Source organism: Alternaria alternata (assembly GCF_001642055.1).
Source record: "Alternaria alternata strain SRC1lrK2f unplaced genomic scaffold CC77scaffold_18, whole genome shotgun sequence".
NCBI lineage: Eukaryota > Fungi > Ascomycota > Dothideomycetes > Pleosporales > Pleosporaceae > Alternaria > Alternaria alternata.
The window spans coordinates 210457-237896 of NW_017306207.1; the positions used below are offsets into that span (position 1 = coordinate 210457).

The following is a 27440-nucleotide window of genomic DNA, read 5'->3' on the forward strand; positions in this document are numbered from 1 at the left end:
AAACGCCAAGTGTTCTGGTGATACTGTATTCGCAGCCTCGCATAGACACTGCATACGGCTGTCCGGGCATACAGGCCCGGCACGCCACGCAGGACATCACTCTATCAAAACTCTTACGAAAGAAGTACATGTGCATCTCGTAATCAGCGGGAGCACAGACTAGCAATCAAAAACACCTCTGCGCGGGTTAGGTAGCCGTTGTCGCTCTCGTGGGCAGGATCTTTTGGTCATTCGATAAGATAAAGCAAAGCGCGCAGCAGAGTCTGATCGGATCACCGGTTCGTGGGGAGGCGAGTGTTTTGTGTCACCACCGAGATTCTCTCCGCCAGGCAAAGTCGAGTATGGTTTGAGATGAGGCGTGGCGTATCCGCGGCCGGCACGGTGGCACTATGATGGACAGAGCTGTGTTATAAAGCAGTTCAAGCCCGCCACATGATCGCCAGGGCCTACGGCGATTAAACAAAGTGCTTAGGTACCTGCATATAGCTGTTGCGGCAAAGGAAAGCTCGAGCTACAGCTTGAGCTCAAGCTCGGAGTTACAGACGACGATGTAGGCCAATGCCGGCCCCGACATGTTTGGGGTGCACCGACCCTCCGATCACGGGACAGCTACAGCAATTCAGACGCGTCTACCATGCAAATTGGAAGATGAGTTCAGTGTTTGTAGCTGATAGTTTCCAACGAGGTTTGCAGGTACGCAGACTCCATTGACTTGCGTTGTCCGATCCTTGCAACACTGATCTACCCCGCGCTTGAGGGAATTTGCGAGCATTCTGCTCCAAGTTACGTGCTCATTCAGGTACCCAAATAGGGGAGTGATGCGAATGTGTATAAGTTATATAAGTCAATCCAAGTCTTTTGATGCGCCTGAGTCAACACGTCCGAAGCGTCTTGTCTTATTTGTTGCGATATCATAATACTTGCTTCGGCCCAAAGGGTGATGCTGGCAACCGAACAGCTCACACAGAAAGCAAGCACACCCATCCAGCAGAGGCCCTTAGCCGGCCGCGTCTGAGCCAAGACGAATATGGAGATGCTGTTGAAATGCTCGAGTGTCAAGAAGACCTCCTTGCAACCGTACTTCGGTATCTACACATGTCCGAATCCTGTGTATCACCTCGGTAGAGTACAAAAGCCGCCCAGTGAAGGGCATGCTTCAAAAACAGTCATTGTAGTCCTATTCTCGCCATCAGACAGCGTTGGCCTCATGGTAACCCTTGCATTGAATCCGAATGAGGCTCTCACATCCCACGATAGAAGGCTATCGCGGCCAATGAGGAGCTAGGCGTTAGGTCGACTGGGGCGCTCGGGCCACAGAAGATTGATCGTTCCACCACCTTGGCGTTCCTCCCGCAACCACATTTTGCAAGACAGCTCTCCTGGCCCACCATCGACTCCATCACCACCACGATCCATTGGCAGCTGTAGGTCCCTCGACGGGAAGCTTCTCCCTTTCTTTTTCAATTTTCGACACTCTCCACTCCGCCCGCCGCCATGCTGCGCTCATCTATCATCCGGGCCTCGAGCTCGGCTGCCGCCATGTCATCGACCGCGACCCGCACCGCTCTCCCCAGAGCTGCCCCGGTAGCCTGCCAGCTTCAGCAATCCCGCCAGGCCCACGCCATCTCCAACCCAACCCTTGCCAACATCGAGAAGCGATGGGAAGACATGCCTCCCCAGGAGCAGGCCGACCTGTGGATGACACTTAGGGACCGCATGAAGACCGACTGGAAGGAGTTGACCATGCAGGAGAAGAAGGCCGGTGCGTACAATCCCATGAGGCGCATCTGGATGTCGCGAGAGCTGTTATGACGTATCTTGTGTTATGAACGAGGTACCCGAGCTAGCCCGCGGCATCTGGTGCGCGCTACGCGAGGTCATCGCGACGTACCGGAAAATTATCGATATGAACATTGCACTGACAACATGCTCTGCATACAGCCTATTTCATCGCCTTTGGCCCCCACGGTCCTCGCCGACCCCCGCCTCCGGATGAGGGCCGCAACGTCTTCCTCCTCTCCTCTGCCGTCATCGCCGGTGCCTTTGCCGTCTTCGCTTTCACGCGCATGTTCGCCAGCCCCATCCGACCCCGTACCATGACAAAGGAATGGCAAGAAGCCACCGAGGAGTACATGAAGGTGCGTAGCTCCAACGCTTTTATCAAGCGCCCCTTGTGTATGTATCAGTACTAACACGTCACAGTCGCAAGGAACCGAGCCCATCACCGGCTACAAGGGAATGATGGTACAGAGCAAGTCGGAGAAGGATCTCCCAGCGGGCCAGAAGCTCAACGACGAGTAAAGAGTCCGAATAGAAGAGTCACAACAATCACCATACCAATACCGATACCACATTTTCCTTGGGTCAATTTCCGTTTGGTACTGTCTGTGTCACATACAACAAGATCGAAAGCGTTACGAACGGCTGTCGATCGGCCATTGTCATAATAGTCCTCATTGTACAGAAATCTAGAGGCTTTTCGCGTTTGCCTGACGGTTCTCAACTTCGATCACGTGTAGGAAGCACGCTGTACGATTTGCCCAACTCTCAAATCAAGGCTCTCCACCCTCGTCACGTCAGGTTGTACCACGATAGTCAAGTGACAACTAACTAAATGCACAGTCTAACATGCTCAACATTATATAGTTTGTCCTGAATGCCTCGAATACAGTTGAACGCGTATCACAGCCTACAGACGAGATTGGACATTTTGTATCGCCTATATTGGACGACGAACGGCTCTTGTGCTATCTCCACTACACCATCTGGAAAATAAACACGTCTTTCTGTCTCCCAACTAAAGACCCCAATACTATCGATGATAATGAATTCTTGATGCACGGCCGCCTGCAAAACCGTCCTCGCAAACGACATCAGCACGATAGCATACATGACAGAGCACCGACCATAAAGCATATACATCGGGTAATGCATGTGGCAATCCGGAGAGGTGCAACAAGGAAGCAGTAGATCAAAAGCAATAACAACACGCCACATTAATGCCATGCTACATCGAGTGGTGATTGCATAAGCATAGAATCGTACTCGGACTTGCATGGGTATATGCGTAGAGCCGATGGTACAGAGGCGATCAGTTACACAACTGACAATAGTGGTATTGAGCGTACATGACCACATCCGCGGCCGAAGGTAATCTTTGCAGCACACACCGGATGAAGATAAGTCAGCTTCGTGATAGCATACTTTTAGCCGTGGACAGAGGGTGAGACCGCGGCCGCGGTTACGTTAGAGTGCGAAGCTTACTTGCAGTCCAGCTGAGTCCTGAGCTGAAGAGCTGAGCCCGTGTAGTGCTCATGTATATCTGCAACTTCCATGTAAATGGCTACCGCTGAACACCAAATACTTTTCTGGTTTCAGTAGAATATAGACTATGGCCACCAAAGGTCTTCTGACGATCGGAGCTTTGCCAGTCAATATCTATTGCGAATCAGAACAACCAGTCATGTAAATATCGCCAACATGTGTATCACTCTTTGTTCAACATATCTGAGGCAATACCATCCCGACCGCTCACGAGAGAGTTTGTTCAGATGTGTGGCTAGTGCTTGCAGTTTTGACTACGTTAGGCCACACTCGAAACTGCTCGCACGCTTAGGAAGCCTGTTGTATTGATTCTAATACGATGATCTGCTTTACGCATCCACTGTTTGAAAGACAATCCATGCCGTTGACTTGGTTGAAGGAAGGATGAGTGTAAGGGTCGTCTCTGGAAAGATGGTAATGATGTACACAAACACTTGACCATATGCGAGGTACTTCAGGAGAATGTTGGATATTGGATTCAAGGAGCAGGTTTAAATGCGGTGCTACTACTACGATTATGTGTCATGTCGTACGCATCAGATGAGTCCACGTACTTTTAGGCCCATGGTGAGATTTGAATATTTATCACAATTCCTCATATTGGGTCGTGCATGTCCTAGTACCTTGGTAAGTTGCAATGTTGACTCTTGTTATCAACAGTATGGTAACTTGAACCAATTCTCATTGGTCGCTTGATCCCAGCGTGTTGCCGGCATCTAGCAATTCTTGTATTGGAAGGGGCGAAAGCGGGTGATCTCCCAAGCTTAAGACTGATCGGGTTACAGCATACATGCGTTGGCTACTACACACCTATAACCACTATGGACAAATTCCTCGACTTAGACCCTTTGTATCGATCGCAAGCTGTATGTATATTGCCCAAGCTCTTTTCCAACGTCGGCAGCCCGCCGCTTTTAGTTCAGTGTTTGCTCTTAGGCTTGAGAATCGGTTTCTAGGCGTGGGGAGAAGAACTATACGTATGGCCACCTGTTGTTCAATAGAGTAACATCACCACGTGTGTTCAAAATACGCTATTACGTCGAATTGATATCATCGAGCGGTGAAGAATAATGTCCTGGAACATGTCTCTGGACGAGCATCAACATATATCCCTGAACCAAGTCGCAGCCATTCCCTAGACCAAGAACCACCGTATACAATAGAAAACTCAATCGGGTACAGAGATAACAAGCTCTAGTTTACCGCCTACGTTAACTTCTAAGAAGAAATTCTAGAAAGATTAATAGCATTGTAGACTTCTAGATTCTCTACCTATGTCTAGGAAAGTCTTAACACGCTTTATTGTAGTAGGCATAAGTATTTTGCTCAAAGAGATGTTCAATTTCTCTCTTTAAGCTAGTGAACGATGTCGTTGGGAAGATCACGAACACAGATGCTAAACTGTATTCCCGTGGTCAGAACAGCATTTATCACGAGCAGGGAAAAACTGAGGTGTGTTGAACAAGAAAAAGCGGTCTCTTCATGCACGATAAGTTACAGGAAGCCACGCATCAAAGCACCCGCTTAAAAGTCCCACAGTTTCAGAGGTATATCTTTTGTACAAAGTGAGACTACCAGCGAATTGCACTAGACACTCTGGCCGACTCTTCACCCACCATCAAAGTCCGTCTATGACTTCTCGAGCTCAGCAAGAATCTTCTCTCCCTTGGCGCGTGCTGACTCGAAGTCACCAACCATGTAGAAAGCACCTGAAAATGTCAGTTATACGCTATGAATGCGGAGATAGTCGAGACTCACCCTCGGGAAGGTCGTCACCCTCACCAGTCAAGATAGCCTTGAATGATCGGATGGTGTCCTTGAGGTCGACAAGCTTGCCCTCAATACCAGTGAAGACCTGGGCGACAGCGAAAGGCTGGCTCAAGAAACGCTGGATCTTACGGGCACGCTCGACGGTAAGCTTGTCAGCTTCCGACAACTCGTCCATACCGAGAATGGCAATGATATCCTGGAGCGACTTGTACTCCTGGAGAATCTGCTGAACGCGGGTGGCGGTGTCGTAGTGGTCCTGACCAATGACACGGGGGTCCAACATACGGGACTTGGAGTCAAGAGGGTCGACGGCGGGGTAGATACCCAACTCGGAGATACCACGGGACAAGACAGTGGTGGCGTCCAAATGGGCGAAGGTGGTGGCGGGGGCAGGGTCAGTCAAATCGTCAGCGGGCACGTAGACGGCCTGGACGGAGGTGATGGAACCCTTGGTGGTGGTGGTAATACGCTCCTGCATGACACCCATGTCAATGGCGAGGGTGGGCTGGTAACCGACGGCAGAGGGGATACGACCAAGAAGAGCGGACACCTCGGAACCGGCCTGGGTGAAACGGAAAATGTCTATTGCCGAAGTCAGTGTATGTCTCACAGGCAGTTCGTACAAGCACTTACTGTCGATGAAGAGAAGCACATCCTGTCCCTCTTCGTCACGGAAGTATCTTTTTTCCCATTAGCCACGACGTTGTCAACACAGTGAATTCAAGACTTACTCAGCAACAGTAAGACCAGTAAGAGCGACACGGGCACGGGCACCCGGGGGCTCGTTCATCTGACCGAAGACGAGGGCGACCTTGGAGTCACCGTCAAGCTGAATGACGGAAGTCTCCTGCATCTCGTGGTACAGATCGTTACCCTCACGGGTACGCTCACCGACACCAGTGAAGACGGAGAAACCACCGTGGGCCTTGGCGATGTTGTTCTGCCTGCCGTTAGCTAATGCTCAGCCAGTAGACAGTGTGTCTCCTTACAATCAGCTCCTGAATGAAGACAGTCTTTCCGACACCAGCACCTCCGAAGAGACCAATCTTTCCACCACGAGCGTAAGGAGCCAACAGGTCGACAACCTTGATACCGGTAACGAGGACCTCAGCGGAGGTGGATTGCTCGGTGAACTCCGGGGGGTCGGCGTGGATGGGAGCGTACTTGGTGGCCTTGATGGGACCACGCTCGTCAATGGGGTCACCAGTGACGTTCATGATACGACCAAGGGTACCGTGACCAACGGGAATCTTGATGGGGGCACCGGTGTCGGTGGCCTTGGAACCGCGGACGAGACCCTCGGTACCATCCATGGCAATACATCTGACGACGTTCTCACCCAAATGTTGCTGTCCTGAATCAGTGATGCTGTTCCCACTTCTTCAATTCTTGGCGTCCTTACAGCAACTTCGAGAATCAGCTTCTGGTCGCCGTTCTGGGTGGTGACGGCGTTGAGAATAGCAGGGAGCTGCTCGGTGTCGAACTTGACCTGTAGTTAATGGTCAGCGGCCGTTGTCTTGATGCAACGAAAAGTTTTCCTTGAACTGCTCACATCTACGATGGCGCTGTCCTTTGTCAGTAAAGAATACTTGTGAGTTATGCTAGAGGACTTACCCAATGACCTGATGAATCTTGCCATCCTTTGTTGCGTCGGTGCTGGCGAATCGGGTGGAGAGCGCGGGGGCGAAGCTCTTCTTCATGGGCGAAAATGCGCTGCGGCGGATGGCCGGCCTGCGCATGGAAGCGCGGAGCGCCTGCTGGATCCCACTGTCGAAATAGGCGTCAGTCCATCTCAATTCATCATCAATTGGACTCAATGGGCGGTTGGCTTACCTCTTCAGCATTGTGAGATATGTGGTAGACGGATTGGTGAGTGGAGAGAGGGTGGGTTGGTGAGGAAAGAGCTTCTCACAGCTCGAAAGGAAAGCGGACGGCGTTCCAAGAGATCCGTGCGCGACTAGTGCCCACGAGGTTAGTTGATGGCGAGGAGACAACCCCAGGATCGCATCGTAAACTCTCCCACGATACCCCAAACACGTTTTTATCCTGCCGATGTTCTTCGGGAGTGCTCGACCTCTCATGAACGCACCTCAATCTTACACAACCATGCTCTCCGTTGATGTTACGACGCCTCCCCGCCTTCCGATTCGCCCCGATTGAATATCCGCCTCGGGACAATAAAACCACAAAAAGAGAGAGTTGATGTGGTATCCCTATGCTATGAGCAACGCTAAGCCTTTCGTTTGGTCACCAAAGCAGAACAGATAGCGGACTCTTAGTGACATCACGTCTGCAAAGGGAAGGCATATTCCCATCAACAACAGGCATCTGGTTGTGCACCAACAAAAGGCGCCTCGCCAAGTGCAGGAAAGAATAAATTGCCATCATTATTAGCATTTCGTTCCATCTTTCTGGCTTGACCCAGAGATTTATGTTTCAAACACACGACGAAACTATTATCCAGTCGACTGCAGATACGAGGGTCGTATTACTCGTGACTGGCTTCCATTGTGCGATAGCATAACCTAAAGGTATTCGCAGATAAAAATGGTGCACCGGGGTTTGATCTTTACTCTGGTTTGGAGACTACAAGCAGACTGTTGCTGTGTGTAATGCCACATTCTCCAACCCTGTATGAATCAAACACTTCGAGCGGTGTGAGTAAATTGAACTCTTTCTCCCAGCAATTCTGCCTAGGTACGTACCTGGATATGATGATACTGTCAAGACTCAAGCTATGAATGTGCGTTATCTACCCGATTTATGCTTTAGGCCACAATATACCCTGAGGGTCTTCACTGAGCATTTCATCGCCGTGCTACACAACGATATGATGATATATTCTCCACGTGTCAGGTACAACTGTGCTGTGTGCAGCCTGTGTTTTACGCCAAAACGTAGCCTAAAGGTATTCACCTGGGGTTTCGTTGACAGCCTCCTCCACAACAGGAAGATGTAAGCTCCAAACTTCAAGCAAGAAATATGTTTGTGATTGACATATTCCTTACATTCAACATATTCATGGCCAACAATAACAATGTCATTGTTATCTACGTGGTATCTTGTCCTGCGATTGCCAGCTAGCAGGGTATGTGACAGCAAACTACTTACACAACAAGTTGGGACAACAACTAAGGCAACGAAGGGTCTTAAGCTGTTGATATGTGTTCTTAGGGCACGACTAGAAAGATAAAGATATATATTAAGCATTCTTTACTGACAAACGGCAGCGCTGTCGTAGACGTAAGAGATGGGAAAACTTTTCGTTACATCAAGACAACGGCCGCTGACCATTAACTACAGGTTAAGTTCGACACTAAGCAGCTCTCTGCTATAGCACGGTAACTTGAAGATAGTTAAAACTGGGCGTGCTCCAAAACGTACCCTGAAGGTTTTCGCTACGAAAACTATTGCTGTGCTGTGCTAAGGCAGGTGATGTATACTCCAAGGTTGGAATATGTCGCATATATTGTACATGTTGCTATGAGTAAAGTCATCGTATGTATACAGGTCTTCATCCACTCTTTTCCATCTTGGGTTTCTTTGGCCCAACGAAATTGCATAGCGCGCCGCTGTTCACAGCAATAACTTTCCATCCCTCGGGTACTGCCCCAAACTCCTCGTTCTCTTTCTCGGTCGCACTCAACTTCCAGATCTTTCCTGTTTCTCTATCAAACCACTCCCTTCCCTCGTCTGTCTGAAGTAGTTCGCGCAGAACGAACTTCGTTACAGCATTACTGTCTGTAGGGCTGATCGAATCGGGAAGCTTCTGGATATCCACGTCGAATTTGCGTTTACCATCTATCTGAACAACACACTTGCGCGTCGTAGTGAGGAGTGGTATAATAGCTAGATCAGCGGTTGGAAAACTTCTTGCGAAGACGGTTTGTACGCTGCCTTCGTGCGTTTGAGATGTGGTACAGGTGTTCAGTTGGTGCCAAGCTTCTTCGGCAACACCAGGAGCGATAGGGGCGAGCATACGGACGAGGTGTGCCATAGAGTACCACTTGAGATATGGTGTAATGTGAGACGCATGTGGGGCGTCCCAGATGGCATTCGTTAGCGTCATTAGATCGCTGATGATGGTATTCAGTGAGTATGTCTGCGAGTACGACTCGGTAACACTGGCGATGGTTTCTTGCGTCTTGATCCAAAGTTTCGCTTCATCTTGCTTGAGTATAGACACTAAGCTTTCGCGTGTGGCGTTCAAAGAATCTTCGCTTGTTGAAGTATCCTGCAGGATGTTGAGGAGTTTCTTGTCAACATGTTCCGGTACTGTAAACTTCTCCATTTCATCATCAGGTATCCAGGGCGCTGTGGAAAGTTTGATGATTCGATGTAGCCACCGTTGCACGCCGGTAATCTTTTTCTCATCCCACTCAAGCACATCACTGACAGGGGCTTGGAAGAGCATATGCGCGCGCGTTGCGTCTGCGCCGTACTTGGCGATTGTAGCTCCTGGATCCACGCCGTTGTACTTGCTCTTCGACATCTTCTCAAAGCTGACATTTGGAGTCACACCACTAGCCTTGATGATGGGCTTGGAAGGATTCGTTAAGTCAACTTCATCTGGACGCAAGAAGCGACCGTTCTCGGGGTCAGTGAAGGTTTCTCCGTGAACCATACCTTGGGTGATGAGGCGCGTGAAAGGTTCACCATTCGTCAAATGGCCCTTGGGCCACGATGAAGTGGTTGCCAGGAACTTGGATATGAAGCGCGCATACAGTAGATGGAGGATCGCGTGCTCTACACCGCCAACGTAGAGGTCTACAGGCATGCCGCTATTTGTCTTTGTAGGGTCGACCAAGGCATGCTCGTTTTTGGGATCCAGAAATCTGAAGAAATACCAAGACGAGTCCATGAAAGTGTCCATCGTATCTGTCTCACGCTCAGCAGCTGAGCCGCACTTCGGACATGCGGTTTTTTTCCAGTTCTCATCTTCTGCTAGCGGGTTGCCTTTGCGTCCCTCGAAAAAGCTGTCAGGCAAGTTTGGTAATTCCACCGGGAGATCCTTCTCAGGTACAGGAACAGCTCCACAAGAGTCACAATGAACGATAGGGATTGGCGCACCCCAGTAACGTTGCCGACTGATCAACCAGTCTCGGAGTCGCCAGTTTGCTGTCTTTTGAGCTGGCTTCCCAGTGTCGGTTATTGCTCGCACAACCTCGTTCGCGGCTTGCTTCGAGGTCATGCCACCGAAATGCTCTATGTCAGCAGCGATAAAACCTTTCTCAGTCACTGGCATGTCTTTGCCACTACAAGGTACAAGCGACAGTGGTAGAGCGCCTTTCTTAGCAGATATAACAACCTTGACTGGCTCATCACCGACATTCGTTCGCCAAAAGGCATGATCTCGCGCATCGTGGCCTGGAACACCCATTACAGCGCCCGAGCCGTAGTCATCCAAAACATATGGAGCCACATAGATAGGTATAGAAGGTCCCGTAGTGCCTCTAACATGCGCAAGCGGGTTGCGTGCTACAATGTCTCGTAGCCTGAACCCCTCCTTGGTGTCCAGGGGTAGCTCTTTTGCTCGCTCCACAAAGGCGCGAAGCTCTGAATTCTCGATAGCTAGCTGCTGGACGATTGGATGACGCATCGAGAGAGCAATGTATTGCACTCCGAACAATGTGTCAGCTCTGGTAGTGAAGACATCGACGGGCTCAAAGCGCGTCTCGCTGTTAGTCGAGATGACATCGAACCAAAGCTGCGCGCCTTCAGATTTGCCAATCCAGTTTCTTTGCATTGCAAGGACTTTCTCGGGCCACTTTCCATCTCGTGCAAGAGCGTCCAGGTCCTTTAGCAGAGGCTCTTGGAACTCCTTGATCTTCAGAAACCATTGCTTCAGCATCACTTTCTCGACCTTTGCGCCGGAGCGCCAGGAACAGCCATTGGCGTCTACTTGTTCGTTCGCGAGGACGGTCTTGTCGACAGGATCGTAGTTCACGAGAGATTCGGCTTGGTAGGCTAGTCCGCGTTCATGGAGCATGAGAAAAATCCGTTGAGTGTGCTTGTAGAAATGGGGATCGCATGTTCGTATCTCCTACATACATTCATCAGCCCATGCTCGACTAGATTTGCTGTTTTCCATACAGAGTCCCAGTCCCAGCGCCCACCCATTTCCTTCATTTGGCCCTTCATAGTATCGATATTTTGCAGCGTCCATTTCTCCGGATGTACCCCTCGCTCGATCGCTGCATTCTCAGCCGGCAAGCCAAATGCATCCCATCCGATGGGGTGCAGGACCTTGTAGCCCTGCATATGCTTGTATCTGGAGAGAACATCGGATATCGTGTATACGCGCAGGTGGCCGAGGTGGAGCGTGCCGGAGGGGTATGGGAACATGGGCAGCACGTATGCATTTCCTCTGTCGGACTCCCGCAAGTCGTGCCATTGGGATGACAGTCGATCCCAGTGTGGCTGCCATTTGGCAGTGAGCGATTCGACCTTGATTCCTTCAGCTCTTGACTTCCTCTCCAACGTGCTCGCCCATCGTAAACCTATACGCGGGCGGAGGAAAAGGAGACGTGGGGCGCGTCGCCGGCCCACGGATTGCAGACTGAGACCACGCATCACCTTGTCGTATGCGCATGTCGTACACTTGTCGTATTCATAGTCGGAAGGATGCGCGACCTGATCTACGCCAAGCCTCCACTTGTGAACGACTCCCACAATTTTTGGGCCTATCGATAAGACGAGGATCATGCAAACACTTTGGATCTCTGACAACTACGAAGCTGAAAATTGTATACCCACGCTGTAACTATAACATGCCATGGAGGTATACGCAATTCCTCATACACGTAGAAATTCATGCAGAATCTAGTGGTTACCTCAACGGTAAGTATTCAGATGCAAACTTGAGCTTTCCCAGTTCGATGTAGCTTCCAGGGCTAGCGTCGAAACGGGAGCTAGTCCAATGACGGCATAGGAGCCCGTCGGTTTCAACAGCGCATGCAAGCTTCACCACTCATACACGGCAGCTGTGAATGCTTGACAAAGGGGTGCTGGATACTACCCCTATCTGCTACTCCGCTCATCATATCATATCTTCTCTCCATGGCTAGCAGGTAGAGTTGCGCGCAGCCTTTCCATCCGCATCATGGCCGGTCGCTATTCCAACCTCCCACCGCCGACTCGCGATTCACTCGAACTTGCCTCACTGGCCTCCTCTTCGCACCCCTCGCGCCGGACCTCTGAAGAATCTTCTACCTCGGGTGCGCCTTCTTCGCGCAGACTGTCATTTGACGATGAGGACCCCTTGTCAGAACTGAACCCTGCTGGTCACGATCCGAACAGACCACGGCACACTCGCTCGTACAGCGTATCCTCAGCCTTCGACTTTGCACCCAATCTATTTCCTCTCTCTAGCACTGCGCAGGGATACACAGCACTGGGCGCACCTTCAAACCCGGCCCTAGACCCGTCCAACGCGCTTAACGGCGGCTCACTAGAGAAGAACAAGAGTTTGACATACCTTAATGGATTGTCGTTAGTAGTTGGGCTTATAATAGGAAGCGGCATCTTCTCTTCGCCATCACAAGTCAACAAGAATGCTGGATCGCCAGGCGCGTCCCTTATTGTCTGGGTCGTGGCCGGAATACTGGCATGGACGGGTGCCGCGAGTTATGCGGAGCTCGGAGGTGCTATACCACTCAATGGTGGTGCACAAGTCTATTTATCCAAGATTTTCGGAGAATGGGCAGGATTCTTGTTTACGTGGTGTGCAGTCGTGGTGCTGAAACCAGGCTCAGCAGCCATCATTGCAATAATCTTTGGAGAATATTTAGTGCGCGCTATAATTGGTGCCGAAGCTGTGGACGCGAGCACATGGTTGAACAAGGGCGTGGCTTTGGTGGGACTTGTGGCCGTCACGCTACTGAACTGTGTGTCCACCAAGCTGGGCACCAGAAGCGCCGATGTCTTCATGTTTCTGAAGTTCTTTGCGCTTACAGGAGTCACCGTAATCGGTATCGTAGTTGCAGCGACAGGGCTGTCATACAAGGGTGACGCGAATGAAGACTGGAAGAACCGAGGCTGGTTCGAGGATACTAGCGAAAACGTTAGCAATTGGGCTGTAGCGCTCTATGCCGGACTCTGGGCTTTCGATGGTTGGGACAACGTAAGTCAAGACTCCCGCAATTCCTCTAGCCTCTGCTAATGGCGTCAGGTCAACTACGTGACTGCCGAATTCAAGAATCCGACCCGCGATCTCCCCCGCGTTATCCACACCTCTCTCCCGCTCGTCATACTCTGCTACATCCTAGCCAACATATCCTATTTCCTCGTACTCCCCACCTCCGTCATCGAGTCGTCCAACACCGTCGCCGTAGCCTTTGGATCACAAGTGTTTGGTCCCATCGGCTCACTCATACTCGCATTGTTTGTCTCGGGATCATGTTTCGGTGCACTGAACGCGACAACATTCACATCTGGCCGCCTTGTTTACGCTGCTGGCAAAGAAGGTTATCTCCCATCTCTATTCGGGAACATTGGACTGGGAAAGAATCATAGGGCGATCCGCTTGCACAGCATGAATTCAACACAAGGGAAGAGCAAGATACCAAAGAAGCTAGTGAGCTGGTTTGCAGACGCTGACGCAGGCTTCTTCTTTACGCCTATTTCCGCCATGGTACTCAATGCTGTCCTAACAGCCATTTACATCGTCGTCGGCAGCTTCGACACTCTCGTCACCTTCTATGGTGTAGCAGGGTACGCGTTCTATTTTCAAACAGTACTTGGCCTCATCATCCTTCGCGTCCGAGAACCTGATCTGGAACGTCCATATAAAACCTGGATCACCACGCCCATTATCTTTTGCTGCGTTAGTCTCTTCCTGTTAAGCAGAGCCGTGTTTGCCGAGCCATTACAGACACTACTCGTTGTAGCGTTCATGGTAGTGGGCTTAGTGATATGGTTTGCATGGGTGGGAAGGCGCAGAGGGAAGGAGCAGAACAAGTTTCGGATGCCTGAAGAAGGCAATGAAAAGGTAGGATGGAAGTTCTGGCAACGTTGGAGACGATGAAATAGATAATGCTGTCCTGTAGTATAAGCGCCATGGTTGTACAAGCTACGTAGAAATGAATAAATGATAATAATGCGTAAGGGTTCTGTTGCATCGTCTCTGTCATCGACGTCATCGCACAACAACGCATCTCGTTCCAAGTCATGACGGATGGAAAATCCATTAATTAGCCCCGCTGGGCAGATCAAGACCCTGGCATCGTTCACGGAACTACTGACGAAGGAGCCCTACGTAGACACATACTGGACAGCAATGCCCAGCCACGTGGTGATCACACCATTATGCGTTCGACTCGTCTGCCCGAAACAAAAGGCGAATAGAAAATCATAGATCCACGCCCGAATGCTGCCCGGGTTCCGGCCCAACACAAGATTTGGAATTCTGTACCAGCCCTTGGATGAAAAGGAGAAAAGTGGGAACGGGTATACGGATCGAGAAGATCAATGGTTGCAACTCCTGGTTAACTAATCGTGAGGTCTGTTGACGTTGATACAGCTACCAATAGGACGTACGTGTAGTACGAACACCAAACCCTACCTCAATGGTATACACCGTTGTTTCTCTTTCAGAATTACAGTTTACATCACTATGTATACCTTTGGGTTAAGTTTCCAGTGATTGATACGACCAAAGAAATGAGCTTCTTCGCATAGGCTATCAATGGTCCGTGGGCATCGTGACATATAATGGACGCGTGATGATATGGAGAATGGTTTTACTTTGTTTAGAGTTCTACAACTTTCGAATGGGACTAGCGAGATTGACTATGCTACGACGTATCAAGGCCTACCACCTTCTTGGATAATTAACAGGCTCAATGAAGAGACAATGGGAAGATAAATGAGACGTGAAGAAAGGTAACTGGGGGAAATGGGAGGTAGGAGGGGGAGGGAAGGGTGTGGGTATAAAGAGCGGATGTACTGTGCCCAATTCCGTGGCAGGGTGCGCAGCACCGGTGTTCGTGAATGAATGTTCGTATCGTAAGCAACGTGACGGAGAAGGCCGCCTGGTAGGGCCTGGAAGCCTACAGTAAGCCCGTAGTCTTCATGCGACAAAGCCAAGATGGCCTGTGCGAGACGCTGTCGCAGGAGTTGTGCAAACATGAAACCGAAACCGTAACGCCTGTGTGGGTATGTTGCCCAGACGCGAACCACCCAAGTCGCCGAAGCAAAGAAACAAGAAATCCAGGAACCTGCATCTCCCCAGTTTATCGTACAGCGGCTCGTCGCCGATCCCGGTCTAGCGGTAGAAAGGAAAAGAAAGACCCTGAAAAGCACTCTCATGCCTCAGATCCAGCCATTGGGTCGCGGAGTGCGAGACATTGTGCCTGCCCCAAGTGGGATGCGGGCTGTGGGTGACGGGGATGCACGGCCACTGTTTGATCGTGCAAGGTTGGCAACCGACACGGGCGTTGCTGGTTGTGATGCTGTAGTGGGTGAACCAACTGATGCAACGGGTGTCACAGGGTTCATCCGCAGTCCGCTTATGCATGCAGGTGCGGGGACGACAGGTTGTGTCGGGGTTGCGAAGCGTGGAGGTGGGTTTGGTGATTTCGGTGGTGGGGAGGGTAGCAACTTCTCGCGCTGAGCCTGGAGATAGGCGCTGGACTGAGCTGACGGCGTGAGAGGAAAGGCTGGGGTCCGTCCCGGGCTGTTAGCCCTGGGCCGAGTTGGCGAGTCACCACGCGGGGGTGGTTGGGGAAACGTGCTCGGGCTAGGCATCTCTTCAGATGGTGATATGCCTGTCGTAGAGGGCTTCTGGATCGGGAGGCCTAATGAATCTTCGCTTGAATCAGTGACCCCTCGTTTTAGCGGTGGTGTATCTCGTTCGGCTCGCGTACATTTGGCTGCTGCAAGCGTTGCAGGCGCTACTGAGAAGCGGAGACCAATCTGAACTGTTGCGCTACTATCTGTACTTTGCATGCGTTGGTGCCGTTCCGCAAATGGTAGTTTTGGCTTGCTGAGAAAGTCGAAAGCATCGCTGACGTTGGTAACCGAGCCTCGTCGTGTGAAGCGCCGTAGGGCGAGTTTAGAAACCGAGGAACCGTCTGATGTAGCTTTAGGATCGTAGACAGTTGGAGGAAGGCGAGGTACCTCTTCCGCGCGTGTGGGGAAAAGAGAGTAACTTTGCTTGCGTTCATGTGTTGTAGCATCATTGTCAAGAGCAGGTGGTAGAGGCCACTTTGTGAGATCGATCGGGCTTCCAGGTTTGGTCGATGCCGGCGTCAAAGCCCGCTCGGGTCGTTCAAAGTACTCGGCATCAAAGTCCCCACGGTTCTTCTCCGGCCCAACATCGATCAGACCCTGTTGGCTGTGTAGACGATGAGTTGTTTGTAGTGCCATCGGGCCGCTGATCTGCATTTCCAGATCGCTAGGACCGAAGAATCGAATTTTTGGTCGTTGTTGTTTCGCAGGAGCCTTGAGCTCTTCGATGGGACGGATGACCATTCGTGTAGCATTCGTACGAAGGAAGAGATGGAAGAAGGTGATGACCATTCCTGAGGAGAAGAGCGAGATTTCTGCGATTCGAGAAGCGGCCAGTGCTTCCATAAATTCTCGTCGAAGAGACTGTACTTCAACTGGGATGACGAGAGTCTACGATTGTCAGCTAATGGAAAAAAGAGAGCGGTAGGATACTCACGTAAATAAGTGCAGCCACAATCAGAAAGTAGGTCATGCGTGAAGCTGAAATACGCTCATTGTGATCGATCTCGGGTGTTCTCATCAGCTGGATACTGATCAAAGCGGCTACCAAGAGCAAGAGGAAGACAAGAACAGAAAGAAAAATCAACATGAGAAGATCGTATCGCATAGGAAACCAGATAAGGCCACCAAAGCAAGTGTTTGGCGATGGCCAGGCCACAGTTGGCATCCAGGTGAGCAGAAGCATAAACGATACGACGGCGACACATATTATTGTGTTCCACTTGCCGCGTGGAGCGAATCGGTCTTGTTTGTAGGCTCTGACCACGACTTCGATGCCGAAAACCAAGGTGATGTACCCGATCAGAAAAATAGCTACCGCCCGTCAGTCTCTTTGTCCGCAGATCGCAAAGTGTGCTAAGCGTACCAGGGAATGTGACCATTGCCAGTCCGCGACAACTCTTAGAAAACACACTATGGAGTGTAGTGCCCTGCACTGATACGAAGATAATTTGTTGTAGAACGGCACCGCAGGCCAACGCGAGTGGAAAAGTTTCAGCAGGGTGAACATTGTGCAAAGCATTGAATCTCCTATAATCTGTTAGTAATAATGCAACTATCCAACAATTCGTACCTACTTCTTCCTGGGAAGGACCTGAAGAGCTGCTGCGCGTCGTGCGTCTGAGACAATTCGATGGACCGTCAATAATGTCAAAGCAAGGCTAAACGCTCCCAGGGTAAGATGTGTCGTTCGGAGCGTTTGTACTTGTTGCAGCTGTAGACTTGCGATAAGGGTTCTTGTCGTGTTTGTTTGTGTCCAGGGAACTTGACGAACGGCCGAAGTGTTGAGAGTCAAGTTGAAGTGCGATCGGGCCTCGAGCTGAGGGAAATGGTCCGCCCATGATTCCATCTTGCCGGCTTCAGTTACAACAGGTGTAGAAGGAATAATATTGTCTCGCTGGTAACCAGCAGCGGCTGAAGAAAGGAAATCGACTAGGTATTCATGGAGACCGTATGACTGACGTAAACGAACGAGTAACCAGCTCAGTGTCAAAGAAGGAAATGGCTAAGCCTGCCAGCAGAGCAACGAAAGAAGGGGAAAGAGCGTGAGCATTAGACGTAAGAGACAAGAGACGGGTATGAGACTCCAAACGGTATATGACAAAACCACTGGGCGGTAGCAGCAACGCACGGTTTCGGAACAGCGGTCCTCAGGCGTCTATCCGGCCATTGGCTGAAGGGACCCGCATTAGCAAAGATCCATTCGGTTCATATTACAGGTCGCATCTTCCCGCAATGGGTGGGAGTGGGGTTTCAACCTCATGCGAGCCACATACTACTAGGTAACCTGGGCAGCGGAAGCAGCGAAACCCGTGTTAGTACCGCTGCCCCGAAGACTAGCCAGCCGCCTTGGAAAACCTCTCGCTCTGGCCTTGCTCGAATATTGACCAGGTTGAACAGGTCTTGGGTTCAGTAAGACGTCATTGCTTTGACGTTGCCCTAGTGGACGTATCCGCCAGGGTCCAGTGAACACCCCTTTGGCCCTCGTCATAGCGCGACGATACTCTTCACGTTGACTTTGCGGCGCGCAATTTCTTCTGACGCTGGACACTATACTTGGATTCCTGGGTAGCTATTTCAAGCGCGGAAGCGCTGATGTAGAGAATGGCGCAAAGTCGGTGGTGGTGAGGTGGATGTGGTCGGACTAGAGTTCTGATGCGAGCTGGGTTTAGACTGTGCCGCAGATCCTCGCTTCAACCCTGTCCGAGACACTGAGAACTCCAGAACCCCTGTCGGCTCAACGGTCGCCGGGAGGACCTCGCAAGCTGATGACACGGTTCGCAGTGGATTTGGCTAGCGGCAAGTTATAAGCAATATCTTATAGAAAACGGAGGGTGATGGGTAAAGCCACGAGGCAATGCTATATTGAGTGTTGTAGATGGGGCAGTTTTGCATAGTTGACCAGTAGGAACGATTCGAAGACATAAGTGTAAGATTGAAGGATGCGAGAGCGTCCATCGGATGCAACACGGAAAGAGCCGATTGAGATGCTCAGATGGGGTATGCTTGGTTCTCCACCGAACAGACTTTGTGACTACTGAACCTGTCAAGCCGCATGGGCAATCGTGGCGCAGAAAAGCATCGCGTTCGAGCCGACGGTACCTCGTCAAGTACGCACCACCTCACGGCGATCAGTATGTGCGTTGTCACAGGCTGCTACGTAGCCGCTGTAGTCAAGACTCCAGCGGCTACATAGTGGTACAGTCACACTCGCATCGTGCTACCTACCCTGACGGTCTGGCCGCTGCCATTCTGCTGTAGAATCTTATGTGACAAGCCACCGAAGCCAAGACTGAGTAGAGAAGGACTTGCAAATCTTACTATAACAGGTAGTGCACGAAGTTCGTCAAGGCATAATGATGCTCGTATGGAAAGAGGAGAACTTTCGAGAAGACCAAGCCACTGGTCTTTACACTGCCCCAGCCACACAGCACGAGATACAGGGGTATGCCTCAGAGAAATCCCCGACAATGCAAATCAAGAATTGGGCGGACGCGAGCATGCTGATCCGTTGTCGTGGGTGGGATCAACACTAGGAAGACCAGAATGTGCAGACTAAAAGTTGGCTACGTTGATTACGAGTGTTCTGTTGAATGACACCGACATAACAAGAGGGTATTTTTTTTAGTCACACGTCGCCTCATACGGCGAGTTCGCAGACACGTTCATGCTATCGTGCAAAGTCTTGCTCAGGCAGACTTCGCATATTCTTCAAGGTACGCAACAAGCAGCTTAGTACCATCTAGCGAGACAGCATTGTCTACAGCACCAAAGAAGTTAGCCTAGGTTGTTGGAGAGCTTTGCTTTGGGTCGGATCCTGGGTTGAGCACGTTAGACCACGTTGGCTTGCAAGCCGCGTAGCCCAATGTACCCTGTAAAGTCACGACTCGAAGCATGACTGGGAGCACCATCAATAATGCGGGAAGTATAGAGGCACTTACAATTACTGGCACGAATGCCACCCACGCTGCGGTGTCCTTTCAAGCCTAGCAGGCCCTTCTTCTCTGCACCCGCAAGGAAAGCCTTCTCCTTGTCCGCATCTCCACCAGAGACACGGAAGCAAATATTCATCCTGCTACGTACAGTCTTGTCGGGCACGACCTGATAGACATTAGAGTACTTTTCAAGTGTCTCGTATATGAGCCGGGCCTTTTCGTTGGAGACTTCCTCCTGACCACCGATACGCTTAGTGCCGTAGGAGTTGACTAGCCCAGACATGACCTGGCCAGCCACCCAGACGTCGAAGATGGGCAGTGTGTTGTAGAGTGAGTTGTTCTTCGCGATGGTGGGATAGTCTAGCACAATGGGGCCAACAGACAAGTTGAGCTCTCTCATGAGGTCGGGCGAAGCTGGAGTGGAGTGTGGCGGAAGAAGCGACTTCCGCATGATGACAATCGCGATGCCGGTGTTGCCAATGTTCTTTTGGGCGCCACCGAAGATGATGGCATACTTGCGCACGTCGACCTTCCGGGAGATGAAGTTTGACGACATGTCGGCACAGACCAATGGCGCGTCGTCGCCCTCGAGGCTCTGAGGAAAAGACGGGAACTCGACTCCGTCTACTGTCTCGTTGTCGCAGAAGTATACAAAGGCAGGCCCACCCTTGGAACGTGGTGTGAGGCTCCACTGGTCTTCAGAGGCGATTTTTCCAAATTTGCCGTCATTGACCTTGCGCGAGTCGGTGGCTACGTTGACGTGCTTCGCTCCTACAAGACGCGCTGCCTCTTGCGATGCCTTGAGCGACCAAGAGCCGGTGACGAGGTAGTCGAGCTTCAGCTCCTCATCGACGACCTTGCGCAGCCTCTTCATCAGCTCATCCTTGTTGTCGCCCACCTCTTCCGCAATCTTTGCGCGCTTCTTCTCTACCCATATCGAGACAAGGTTGTATACGGTCGCACTGAACTCGCCGCTACCGCCGCTCTGGAGGAAGAGGATCTCGTAGTCGTCAGGGATTTCGAGCAGGTCAGCAAGTGCCTTCTTGGTGTCTGCAAGAATCTCGTTGGCTTCTGGCGAACGATGAGAAATCTCGCAAAGACCGATGCCCTTGTCTTTGTAGTTCAGGAGCACCTGCGAGGCCTTCTCGAGGACCTCGGTGGGCAAGGGTGCAGGGCCAGCGCCAAAGTAGTTGACGTCAGAGCGGTTGACCATGGCGACGACGGATTTGGAGGTTAGTAGTGTTGTGTGCAGAGGAGAATCGAAGTGACATGAGAGAAATTGAGCAAAGAGGGGCGGTTTGTACAGAAAGTCTTCTCACGTCGCGTCATACGGAGAATGACTCTACTGCCCGCCTCTTACCAACAGCTGCTTCCGACTTCGGGCTAGCATGCAATATGGACATGGCGGGCCACGTATGCAGAGCACTCAAGTATGGTCCGCTACAGATGCTACATGCTCCCCGCGTGGGCGTTGAATGCATTATGCGAAGCAATTGAGCGCGTCTGGCTGTGTCCAATGGCAGCGCGAGGGAATGGATGACTGGCGCCGAAGTTCGGTGGGGAATTTTTGTCCGGGGAAGCGCGCATTCACCATTGCATACACCACATTGCTGCCATCCTCCAAGTACCAGCAATGGCAATGTCGCTACGGGCAGCGCGGCTCTTGGGTCGCAGGCAACTAGCAGTATGTTGTAAAACATGGTCTCATGCTCCGTCCCGTCTAACGTTGCAAATGTAGCCTCGAGCAGGTTTGGCTCTTCGTGCCGCCTCGTTCTCGCCTCGACCATGTCTCGCGCCACGGACGTTTGCTACGACCGCTAGCCGTCGCGAGGCCCAGGATGTCTTTCCCTCGATGAAAGAGAACCCCGCGGCAAGCTTCCTCTCTTCGCTCAACGAGACGCCCAAGACACCGCAGACGCTCACAGAGAAGATTGTGCAACGACATGCCGTCGGTGTTGCGCAGGGCAAAGTCCTCAGGTCCGGCGACTATGTCACTTTGCAGCCACACAAATGCATGACACACGACAACTCATGGCCCGTCGCTCTCAAGTTCATGGGCATTGGAGCCACCAAGATCAACGACCCAAAGCAAATCGTCATGACTCTCGACCACGATGTGCAAAACAAGACGGAGAAGAACTTGAAGAAGTACAGCCAAATCGAGGAGTTTGCACAGAAGCAGGATGTCGTCTTCTATCCTGCCGGACGAGGCATCGGCCATCAGATCATGGTAGAGGAGGGCTACGCATGGCCAGGAACGCTCGCTGTGGCTTCCGACAGTCATTCCAACATGTACGGCGGTATTGGATGTCTGGGTACACCTGTCGTGCGAACAGACGCTGCGAGTATTTGGGCAACGGGCAAGACTTGGTGGCAAATCCCACCTGTCGCAAAGGTCACTCTGAATGGCAAGATGCCTCAAGGCGTGACTGGCAAGGACGTCATTGTTGCTCTGGCAGGTCTCTTTAACAAGGACGAAGTGCTCAACCACGCCATTGAGTTCACCGGAACCGATGAGACCCTTGGTAGCATACCCATCGATGATCGCCTTACCATTGCGAACATGACAACTGAATGGGGTGCTCTCACTGGACTCTTCCCTATCGACTCCACCCTCCACGGCTGGCTTCGCGCAAGGGCGACTCTAGCCGCCATGGGAGAGGGACAAGCCAAGGATCACCACCAGCAGCAGTTTATTCATGAACGTATTGATCAGCTGTTCACTGCTACTGGCATTGTTGGAGAGAAGATGGGTCACATTTTCAAGCCTGCGTTGGCTGCGGACAAGGGAGCCGTCTATGCCAAAGAGCTCTTCCTTGACCTGTCCACTCTGTCACCATATGTCTCCGGCCCAAACTCGGTCAAGGTTGCCACTCCCCTGCTTGAACTCCAAAGCCAGAACATCCCGATCAACAAAGCATACCTCGTATCTTGCACCAACTCCCGCGCTTCTGATCTCGCTGCCGCCGCCAACGTCTTCAAAGATGCTGCTGTTCTGAACGGCGGCAAGATCCCCAAAATCCCTGACAATGTCAACTTCTACATCGCTGCCGCGTCAATTCCTGAACAAAAAGCCGCGGAAGAGGCCGGTGACTGGCAGGCGCTCCTGGAAGCTGGTGCGCAGCCATTGCCTTCTGGCTGTGGTCCTTGCATTGGACTCGGTACGGGTCTCCTTGAGCCTGGTGAGGTTGGTATTAGCGCAAGTAACCGTAACTTCAAGGGTCGTATGGGATCGCCTGACGCCAAGGCCTACCTTGCTAGCCCTGAAGTAGTTGCAGCAAGTGCTTTGTCGGGCAAAATTTCAGGTCCTGGATGGTACGAGGCTCCTGAAGGCTATGCAGGCGTTCGGCGGGGAGAGGGCGATGGTGTTCCTGAGGAAGAGCGTATGATGACTATCGAAGACATGCTCGAGAAGGCCATCAAGGATGCTGAGGCTGCTATCGATACCTTTGGCAACGCCGAGCCCGAAACACAATCCGTGGATCCGCCCGCGACACCAGGCTCGGAAGCTGAGCCTTTGACTGAGATCCTCCCTGGTTTCCCCGAGAAGATCAGCGGCGAGATTGTCTTCTGCGACGCAGACAACATCAACACCGATGGTATCTACCCTGGTAAATATACATACCAAGACGATGTAACCCGCGAGAAGATGGCGGAAGTGTGCATGGAGAACTACGACCCCAACTTTGGCCAGATTGCAAAAGCTGGTGACGTTCTTGTCTCAGGTTTCAACTTCGGCTGCGGTAGCAGTCGCGAACAGGCTGCAACTGCTATCCTGGCAAAGGGTATTCCGCTCGTCGTCTCTGGTAGCTTCGGTAACATCTTCAGCCGCAACAGCATCAACAATGCTTTGATGGGTGTCGAGGTCCCCAAGTTGGCCAACCGCCTCCGCGAAGTCTTCTCTTCCCAAGACGCTTCGTCATCACAGCAAGCTATCAAGGAGCCTTCAAACAACCGTGAGTCGCTTGATTCACCACCCCCGGCTGCTGCTGCTCAGCCTAGCCAAGCCAAGCAATTGACCCGCCGCACCGGCTGGACTCTTGAGTGGGACGTTCGCAGGAGTACTGTCTCCGTACAAGAAGGACCCAATGGCGCCAAGTGGAACGTCAAGGTCGGCGAGCTGCCTCCCAATGTGCAGGAGATCATTGCTCTTGGTGGGTTGGAGAACTGGGTAAAGAAGGAGATTGGCAGCCCTCCCTCTTGAGCGTCATGGAGCTTGAAAATTAGCTTGTAACATTCGTGTATACCCTCTTGATGATATGCATAAGCGGCGTTGTGGTATTTAGACTATTTCAAGCAAGCAACACATTGTTCAGGAAACACGTAGTTCTACATTGAAAACTCGTAAACTGACCTAAGAGATCTCCAGCGCAATACCCCTTGTGTCTCGCTCCCCTCCACGTCAGCGAAGATAGACGGGCATACCCTTCTCCCACCCCTTCGCTCTGCAGCAATGCCAAGTATCCGTTTCGCTCACACCCTGCCCTCCGCTACTCTTCTGATCGATACTAGCATACACACTCCATCCCTCCTCCTCCAACATCTCTACCAGTGCTATCAACAATTCTCTGACCCTCATTGTTTCTTCGCCACTAGCTTGCCATGGGTAGCCTTTAAGTTTAAATTCCCAGATCCCAGGCGAATGCTGTTCGGATGCTGAAATCCAGTTGGCTCCTACACGAGATGGGAGGGAGCTATACAACGAAGCAGGTGCGTCCATAAAGCGCAGCCGATCTTGCCGACTGAACGACACAACACACCATTCGTGCGGCGATGGAGGTGGACTCTGGTATCGGAAGAGCAAGGTATCTTTGTCCACAGCACTCTTGCTTATATCGGTGTTAAGTGTTAAGAGCCACCCTGAGGCGTGTAGTGTTGCTAACAGACCGTTCATCAGACGTCGTGCGTGCACCCCCTCTTTTCCATGTCCGCGCCAGGGGTAACCATTGAGTTTTATCTCTTGACTGTTTGCGTATCGGCGCTCTTCGTCGATACCTTGAGGCCAGGTTCTTAGAACGGTTGCGCGGCAGCTGGAGATGATGGGTTCGGGAAAGCGCAGGAAACGAAGACGGTCTTCCTTGTGGAGAGACAAAGAGGCGAAACGTGTTTGCACGGGTGCTGATGATGCAGATCCGGAGGAGGAAGCTGCTGTGTAGGCAGGTGGAGGGGGTGCAGATAAATCATTGGGGGTGTCGTCAATTGATTCCCCTTTGGAATGACTGGAGGGCGACTTGCCTCGGAGTTTATCAAACATTTTGGCGGGGCTCTGGGAGGTTTCCTGGAACTTGAATGTTCTGTCGTTAGGTTGCGTGCGAGGAAGACTCCCAAGACCCGCTGACTGCGCGCCTTATGTCTTTAAGTCTTGTCGTTGTTGCACAGCCTCATGGCAACTTCCAAGATACCAATGGTCGGACCGTTTTAGTCCTGTGGGTGTAACCAACCACTCAAGCAGGTGAACAATGACGACCGAGTACACATGATACCGGTTTTAACCTGCCCTCAAGATATTTGTGGGGTCTTACATTTTTTGGCTAGCAAGATGAAAGATAGTGTATGTGTCTACCTAAAGCATGCAACATGACTTGGAGGAGTATAAGGTTCAGGATGGGCGTTCAATACGACACGACTACTTTCAGCTCTGGTAATGCCGGTGTTCTGTCCAATGTCAAGATGGAGGGCTCCCCAGGATATGCATGGTAGCGCGGCTTGGCGGGGCGACACCGGACATTGAACTCGCTTCCCCGACGACTTTTTTTTGGAGCGGGTATCGTTGGGCATCTTATCTCTAGCTCCCGTTCTTCATTGCTCGGTACCGCAATCGCCTTGCGCTGTTGCTCCCTCTAACGTCTGTCAATTCTCAATTTCCTCGTTGCTCGAAGTTTTCGATCATGACGCCATCACCTTCCGAAGCCGTAGCAAAGGTTGCGCAAGCCGCTGCCGGCACCAACTCGTCCGCAAAGGTGTACAAGAGGGAGTCCAACACAGCTAGGGTATTGGGTGCAGGTACATATGGCATTCTTGAGGCAATTTCACTCATCTGACTTGGATAGGATGTGCGGGTATCGCAGAGCTTATGGTCTTCCACCCTGTCGACACCACAGCGAAGAGGTTGATGAGCAACATTGGAAAGGTGCGACATATCCACGAAATTACCCCACGATCATGTCTGACTCGAGCAACTGCAGATTGAAAACGCAGCGCATCTTAACAAGGTCGTCTTCAGGGACGCGGCCAACGCCTCGGTCGGTGGTCGTTTCCTTTCTCTCTTCCCCGGTCTCGGCTACGCTGCCGCATACAAGGTGCTCCAGCGAGTATACAAGTTTGGCGGACAGCCCTTTGTACGGGACTACCTCGCGCACAACCACGGTGACAGCTTCGACCGCGCATTCGGCGAGGGCAACGGCAAGGCCATCATGCACGCAACTGCAGGTTCCATTATCGGTATTGGTGAGATCGTTCTCCTGCCATTGGACGTACTCAAGATCAAGCGACAAACAAACCCCGAGGCTTTCCGAGGCCGTGGTCTGGTCAAGATTGTCTCAGACGAAGGATTTGGACTGTACCGTGGTTGGGGATGGACCGCAGCACGTAACGCGCCAGGCTCGTTTGCGGTATGTTCCAGCACTCTACGAAAAAAGAAAGCATATACTAATGTAAACACAGCTCTTCGGTGGTTCCGCCGTCGCCAAGGAGTACCTCTACAAGCTCTCCGACTACAACTCGGCATCATGGTCGCAAAACTTTGTTGCCTCCATCGCCGGAGCTAGCGCGTCGCTCGTCGTCTCTGCTCCTCTCGATGTCATCAAGACCCGTATTCAGAACAGGAACTTTGAGAACCCCGAGAGTGGATTCAGGATCGTGTCCAACATGATGAAGCACGAGGGCTTCACTTCCTTCTTCAAGGGACTGACACCTAAGCTGCTCATGACCGGACCTAAGCTCGTGTTTTCCTTCTGGTTGGCCCAAACGCTGATCCCTGCCTTTGGCAAGATAATGTAATGTGTTGCGGTGAACTTATCCTGATGTCTGTAATATATGGGAGGTTTGGGTTTACCGGTGCTATAGAACTAGCAGGTTGGGCTACGTCAAAGGCAACGACGTACGAAGAAGCGCATACTCCTGCGAACGAACGACACATTCTCCATTCTATGAAAAAGCGAACTCAGGCCGAATAATGGCACCTTTGCGGACTGAAAGTGATGATGATGATGCGTGCCATGGCTGGCTGACACCCGTGGACCCTGGTGACTGTCACGTGCGTGCACCGATGGCATCTGCTGGATTATGATGTATGATCTGCCACTGTCTCAGAGCCCTGGAATGAAACGGGGCAGACTAGGTGTCATACGTCAGAAAGCGCAGCAGGCATCTCACTGGAGAAAGTTAGGCGGCCGACCAGCAGGCGTGAATGTGATGTTCCCATGGCGCGACGAGCTACGGCAACTTGTGACCACGGATTTGGGCTGAATGCCAAGCTAATTCACATCTGGTATCCGCGCATTGCACCTCGTCCACCTCTACTTAACACCGTCCGCCTCGACGACCCGCGATACCCCCACGACTACTGCCTTTGATAACCCCCCAACTTACATCCATAGTCTCTACCTTCTTCTCAACCCCGCAACACCGCCATCATGAACCCTGAGTGGTACGTAACCTCCGCGCGACGCCCACCGCCACAGG

At 51.6% G+C, this 27440-nt stretch overlaps 9 protein-coding genes across 9 annotated transcripts; 4 read left to right on the forward strand and 5 right to left on the reverse strand.

The window, feature by feature from the left end:
- Positions 1 to 1539: 1539 nt before the first annotated feature.
- CC77DRAFT_1064092 (COX4-domain-containing protein) lies at positions 1540 to 2301 on the forward strand (the record flags this gene model as incomplete). Its single annotated transcript, XM_018528688.1, has 3 exons — positions 1540 to 1762; positions 1942 to 2138; positions 2203 to 2301. 3 exons carry the CDS (start codon positions 1540 to 1542, stop codon positions 2299 to 2301), a joined length of 519 nt encoding a protein of 172 aa, XP_018382889.1.
- A 2496-nt stretch (positions 2302 to 4797) lies between these two features.
- CC77DRAFT_1022995 (ATP synthase F1, beta subunit) lies at positions 4798 to 7339 on the reverse strand. The gene is made up of 9 exons (XM_018525589.1): positions 6928 to 7339; positions 6709 to 6861; positions 6647 to 6659; positions 6497 to 6583; positions 6084 to 6443; positions 5826 to 6034; positions 5728 to 5774; positions 5083 to 5676; positions 4798 to 5033 (listed from the first exon to the last, which is right to left on the reverse strand). The coding sequence occupies exons 1-9, from the start codon at positions 6936 to 6938 to the stop codon at positions 4954 to 4956; spliced, it is 1554 nt and encodes a 517-aa protein (XP_018382890.1). The 5' UTR covers positions 6939 to 7339; the 3' UTR covers positions 4798 to 4953.
- A 1119-nt stretch (positions 7340 to 8458) lies between these two features.
- On the reverse strand, positions 8459 to 11727 carry CC77DRAFT_1022996 (leucyl-tRNA synthetase). The gene is made up of 2 exons (XM_018525590.1): positions 11188 to 11727; positions 8459 to 11137 (listed from the first exon to the last, which is right to left on the reverse strand). The coding sequence occupies exons 1-2, from the start codon at positions 11437 to 11439 to the stop codon at positions 8609 to 8611; spliced, it is 2781 nt and encodes a 926-aa protein (XP_018382891.1). The 5' UTR covers positions 11440 to 11727; the 3' UTR covers positions 8459 to 8608.
- Positions 11728 to 12050: 323 nt separating this feature from the next.
- CC77DRAFT_968909 (hypothetical protein) lies at positions 12051 to 14196 on the forward strand. Its single transcript, XM_018535780.1, has 2 exons — positions 12051 to 13216; positions 13265 to 14196. Exons 1-2 carry the CDS (start codon positions 12197 to 12199, stop codon positions 14117 to 14119), a joined length of 1875 nt encoding a protein of 624 aa, XP_018382892.1. The 5' UTR covers positions 12051 to 12196; the 3' UTR covers positions 14120 to 14196.
- Positions 14197 to 15405: 1209 nt separating this feature from the next.
- On the reverse strand, positions 15406 to 17671 carry CC77DRAFT_942016 (hypothetical protein; the record flags this gene model as incomplete). Its single annotated transcript, XM_018534834.1, has 4 exons — positions 15406 to 16713; positions 16760 to 17136; positions 17189 to 17352; positions 17400 to 17671. The coding sequence occupies 4 exons, from the start codon at positions 17669 to 17671 to the stop codon at positions 15406 to 15408; spliced, it is 2121 nt and encodes a 706-aa protein (XP_018382893.1).
- A 1840-nt stretch (positions 17672 to 19511) lies between these two features.
- CC77DRAFT_1033394 (phosphoserine aminotransferase) lies at positions 19512 to 20970 on the reverse strand (the record flags this gene model as incomplete). The annotated part of the gene is made up of 2 exons (XM_018526795.1): positions 19512 to 19582; positions 19764 to 20970. 2 exons carry the CDS (start codon positions 20968 to 20970, stop codon positions 19512 to 19514), a joined length of 1278 nt encoding a protein of 425 aa, XP_018382894.1.
- A 379-nt stretch (positions 20971 to 21349) lies between these two features.
- Positions 21350 to 24074, forward strand: CC77DRAFT_1042638 (homoaconitase). Its single transcript, XM_018527274.1, has 2 exons — positions 21350 to 21441; positions 21496 to 24074. The coding sequence occupies exons 1-2, from the start codon at positions 21391 to 21393 to the stop codon at positions 23959 to 23961; spliced, it is 2517 nt and encodes an 838-aa protein (XP_018382895.1). The 5' UTR covers positions 21350 to 21390; the 3' UTR covers positions 23962 to 24074.
- CC77DRAFT_259340 (hypothetical protein) lies at positions 24061 to 25328 on the reverse strand. Its single transcript, XM_018530889.1, has one exon. It carries the CDS (start codon positions 25009 to 25011, stop codon positions 24160 to 24162), a length of 852 nt encoding a protein of 283 aa, XP_018382896.1. The 5' UTR covers positions 25012 to 25328; the 3' UTR covers positions 24061 to 24159.
- A 317-nt stretch (positions 25329 to 25645) lies between these two features.
- On the forward strand, positions 25646 to 26756 carry CC77DRAFT_942211 (guanine nucleotide transporter; the record flags this gene model as incomplete). Its single annotated transcript, XM_018534845.1, has 4 exons — positions 25646 to 25760; positions 25808 to 25887; positions 25943 to 26368; positions 26421 to 26756. 4 exons carry the CDS (start codon positions 25646 to 25648, stop codon positions 26754 to 26756), a joined length of 957 nt encoding a protein of 318 aa, XP_018382897.1.
- Between the last annotated feature and the right edge of the window lie 684 nt (positions 26757 to 27440).